General features: G+C 51.2%; 1 protein-coding gene across 1 annotated transcript; it reads right to left on the reverse strand.

The window, feature by feature from the left end:
* Positions 1-456: 456 nt before the first annotated feature.
* Positions 457-3288, reverse strand: LOC113438975 (QRFP-like peptide receptor). Its single transcript, XM_026704610.2, has 2 exons — positions 2952-3288; positions 457-1797 (listed from the first exon to the last, which is right to left on the reverse strand). Exon 2 carries the CDS (start codon positions 1793-1795, stop codon positions 527-529), a length of 1269 nt encoding a protein of 422 aa, XP_026560395.1. The 5' UTR covers positions 1796-1797; positions 2952-3288; the 3' UTR covers positions 457-526.
* Positions 3289-3880: the final 592 nt, after the last annotated feature.

Here is a 3880-nt window from a genome sequence, read left to right on the forward strand (position 1 = left end):
TTGACGCTAAAAATTGGAGTGATTCCTTGGAGGACTTTGGTTCATGGAGAGACTCCAAAAGCTTGCAGTTAACTGCTAAAATCGAGCATGGTGGCACTTGTGTCATCACTGCAAGAGTTTAGATCCTGTCCACTGTTTCCTCTTCAAGATGCACTGATGAAGTTACCTAGCTGGGTCGTGAAATGTCCACAAGAAAACAACCAAGCTCAGAGAGCATCAAGGACCCCACAGTCCTCCTCCTCCTCCTCCATCCCCTTCTCTTCCTCCTCCTCCCCCCTCCTCTCTGCAAACCCCCCTCCCTTCTGGCACTGATGCTGTTCCCTAGTTGGGTCACAAAATGTCTGGAAAAAAACCCACCAAGCCCAGAGAGCACCAAGGCACCCCACAGTTCAACTCTGAGCTGCAACTATTCTCTTCTACCGGCTTCAGGAAGGTGCTCACATCAAGGGAGGAGGCATCAAACTCTTGTGGGAAGCGGGTTCCTCAACACCCTATTGATCATCCCTAGTTGATCTATGAGTTGATCTTAGGCAAGACTTCCGCAGCTGTGGCTGTGGCCTACTTTGTCTTCTCTTCGTGTTGCAAGGCCGGCTTCTTTTTGAACCGAGTCTGTGGACCTCCTGTGAGAAATCTTCTTGGGCACAGAAGGTAGCCAGTTCTTTCCCAAGGGAGAGGAGTTGAGAAGGGAAGCCACCTTCTTCTGGTATCGGCTCCTCATTTCCTGGGCTGATCTGTAGAGGCTGCCCACAAAACAGTAGCAGATGGGATTCAGGCTGGAGTTGGTGAGGCTCAGCCATTGAGAAAAAGCCCTCAGTTGCAGGACCAGACGAGATGGCTCTTCGTCCCGTGAGGACTTGGGGCTGTGGAACTCTATCCAGATGTCCACCAGGTAAATGGGCAGCCAGGAAATGGCAAAGAGCAGGACCAAGGCGATGACCATTTGAGCCACCGTCCGGCGGATCTTCAGCCTGGAAGCCAGCAAGGTCTGCTCCAAGGCTCCGCAGTCTCTAAGTGTGCCGCTTGTGGGTCTCCAGAGACGGTGGACTGTCAAGTAGCAGATGACCACGTTGAAGGAGACTGGCAAGCAGTAGAGGGCACAGAAGAGGAAGAGGTTGTAGCCTTGCTTCAGCTCTTCCCGGGGCCACATTTCCCGACAGATGGGGAAGACCAACAGGCGGTCGGAGCCCACCCTGATCTCGTCCCGTCGGCTCATAAACGCAAGAGGCAGGCAGATGCCCGAAGACAAGACCCAAATAACCAGGATGGCAGTCAAGATCTTGGTCCGGGTGAAGAAGGACCTGGCCTTCAGCGGGTTGTGCACACTGTAATAGCGGTTGACGCTGATCACGGTCAGGCTGAGAATGCTGGCGGAGACAGAAAGAGCCTGGAGGAATGGCGCCGCCCTGCACAGCACGTCTCCGTAGAGCCACGCTTTGTAGACCAGGTTCCCGGTCGTGATGGGCATACAGATACAAACCACCATCAGGTCACAGATCGCTAAGTTGATGAGGAGGCTGCGGGTGGCATTCAGGCTGGGCATGGCGTGGCTCCTTTTCTGGGTCAGCATCCGGAGTGACATGACGTTGCCCACCAACCCCACCAAGAAGGAGAGCAGGTAGAGGATGGTGAGGCTGAGGGTGACCGGGTCTTCGTCGAACAGGAAGAGCAGCTTCTCGACCTCGGCCCAATCCAACTCCGCTTGGCTCCCATTTGGCTGTCCCGACAAAGGCGGGTGGGGTGGCGTCCATGCCTCCGGCTGGCTCCCGAGGACGGTGAGGCTGAAGGAGAGGTTCATAGCTGGGGGAGACAATTGGGGAGAAAGAAATGACATGGTTGTGAGCTGGGTAAGCTGAGAAGGAGCTACTCGCGATTGAGGGAGAAGAGCAGAGATTTCGAGGAGAAGGAAGAGAAGGAAGATTAAGGACTATAAGGACTTCCTTTATTTTTTTTAAATGAAAGGGAGCACATCAGCTAAGAAAGTGTAGCGAATGTTCCCATAGAGACCCTAGAAATAAACAGGTTTTCTTCCTTCCTTCAGTGGAACGGCTTCCCGCCAGAAGTTATGGGTGCTCCAACACTGCAGGTTTTTAAGAAGAGATTGGACAACCGTTTGTCTGAAAAGATATAGGGTTTCCTGCCTGAGCAAGGGGTTGGACTAGAAGATCTCCAAGGTCCCTTCCAACTCTGTCTTCCTTCCTTCCTTCTTTCCTATCTTCTCCTTCCTTCCATCCTTGCAATCCTATCTTCCTTCCTTCCTATCTACCTACCTATCTTTCCTTCCTTCCTATCTTCTTCTTCCTTCCTTGAGATCCTTCCTTTCTTCCTTCCTATCTTTTCTCTCTTTCCCTCCTTTCCTTCCTTGAGATATCTCCTTCCTTCCTTCCTTCCTTCCTTCCTTCCTTCCTTCCTTCCTTCCTTCCTTCCTTCCTTCCTTCCTATCTTTCCTTTCCTTCCTTCCTTCCTTCCTTCCTTCCTTCCTTCCTTCCTTCCTTCCTTCCTTCCTTCCTTCCTTCCTCTTTCCTCTCCTTCCTTCCTTTCCTTCCTTGAGATATCTCCTTCCTTCCTTCCTTCTTTCCTTCCTTCCTTCCGATCTTTCCAATCTTTCCTCTCCTTCCTTCCTTCCTTGAGATCTTTCCTTCCTTCCTTCCTCCCCTTTTCCTTCCTTCCTTCCTTCCTTCCTTCCTTCCTTCCTTCCTTCCTTCCTTCCTTCCTTCCTTCCTTCCTTCCTTCCTTCCTTTCTTCTCTTCCCACAACTACTGGGAACAGGAGATGGGGAAGGCATCAACCCTCTGAATTTCTCAAGCAGGAGAGTAGGATCCAACTCTTGGACTATTCTCTGCCTGCAGCCCTAGGGGAGCCTTTATTTCCAACCAAGAGAGACAGACGCTCCATTGCCTGCCTGTCTCCCGTATCCCCCTTCTTACTCTCCCCTTAGAAACAAGTGGACTTACCTGGAGCAGAGATGGGTCTGGTAGCCGGGGGCACCTAGGCGGCTTGCTGGAAGAGATCTGCAGCAAAACAAGTGGGCTCCCTCAGCTTCTGCTGTGGACATTCCTTCCACACTCACCCAAGCACAAGCAAACGCTCTTCACACGTGCAAGCAACACCCCCCCACCCCCCCACCCCCTCTAGCCAGTCACAATCTGCAGCCCTCCAATTTTGCCCCCCTCCCAGCAAGTAATCATTTCTCACTTGGTCATCGAGACCTCCAACTTTGCACCGCAGCGGATCATCTCGCCCTGCCACAGCTCACTAGGTTGCACCAATTGGATGCACGCACAAACACCCACACACCTCCACTCACGCATCCCCCCTTTGCAGCACGCTGGTCCAAACCGCTACCAAAAGATGGGCATGTTTTTAAACGGGTGCCAGGAAAAGCGATAATAAAGGTTATCTTATTTATCTTGTCTATCTTCTTTTATTGTCTTCAGGAGACTAGAATACCGTTCACCTTGGCGTGTCCCATGCCTGTGAGTGTGTACAAACACACAACCCTCAGTTGTGACTCTCCTCCAGTCACTGCACACAGGGAGGCACTTCCCTTGAAAGCCCTAAGCACACAAAGAGATATTTCTCTGCTACACCTCAGGTTGGTACGTTGTAGAGACGTCCTTTGCCTCTTTTAACCACCTCAGATAGAGACCTTAAAATAAAGCCATTTTGTGCTTCTGCCTACAAACCATCCTTTTTTGGGGGGTGGGTGGGTGGGGAATCTCTCCTTGCACCCCAGGTCACCTTAAGTGGAATAAAGTGGAGGTGAGCCCAGGAAGCACCTGCTTGCTTTTCTTTTTGACTGGGCATTCTTTTTTTTAAATTGTATAAAATACAAAAGAAAAAAGAAAAGAAAATAGGAAATGAAGGGAAGGGAAGGGGAAAA

The sequence above is a fragment of the Pseudonaja textilis genome, chromosome 14, assembly GCF_049901715.1.
Source record: "Pseudonaja textilis isolate UNSWEBS1 chromosome 14, rPseTex1.2, whole genome shotgun sequence".
NCBI classification, from domain to species: domain Eukaryota; kingdom Metazoa; phylum Chordata; class Lepidosauria; order Squamata; family Elapidae; genus Pseudonaja; species Pseudonaja textilis.

Coding starts and splice junctions, on each gene's coding strand:
- LOC113438975 (XM_026704610.2), bottom strand. CDS start 1,795: ATGAACCTCTCCTTCAGCCTCACCGTCCTCGGGAGCCAGCCGGAGGCA.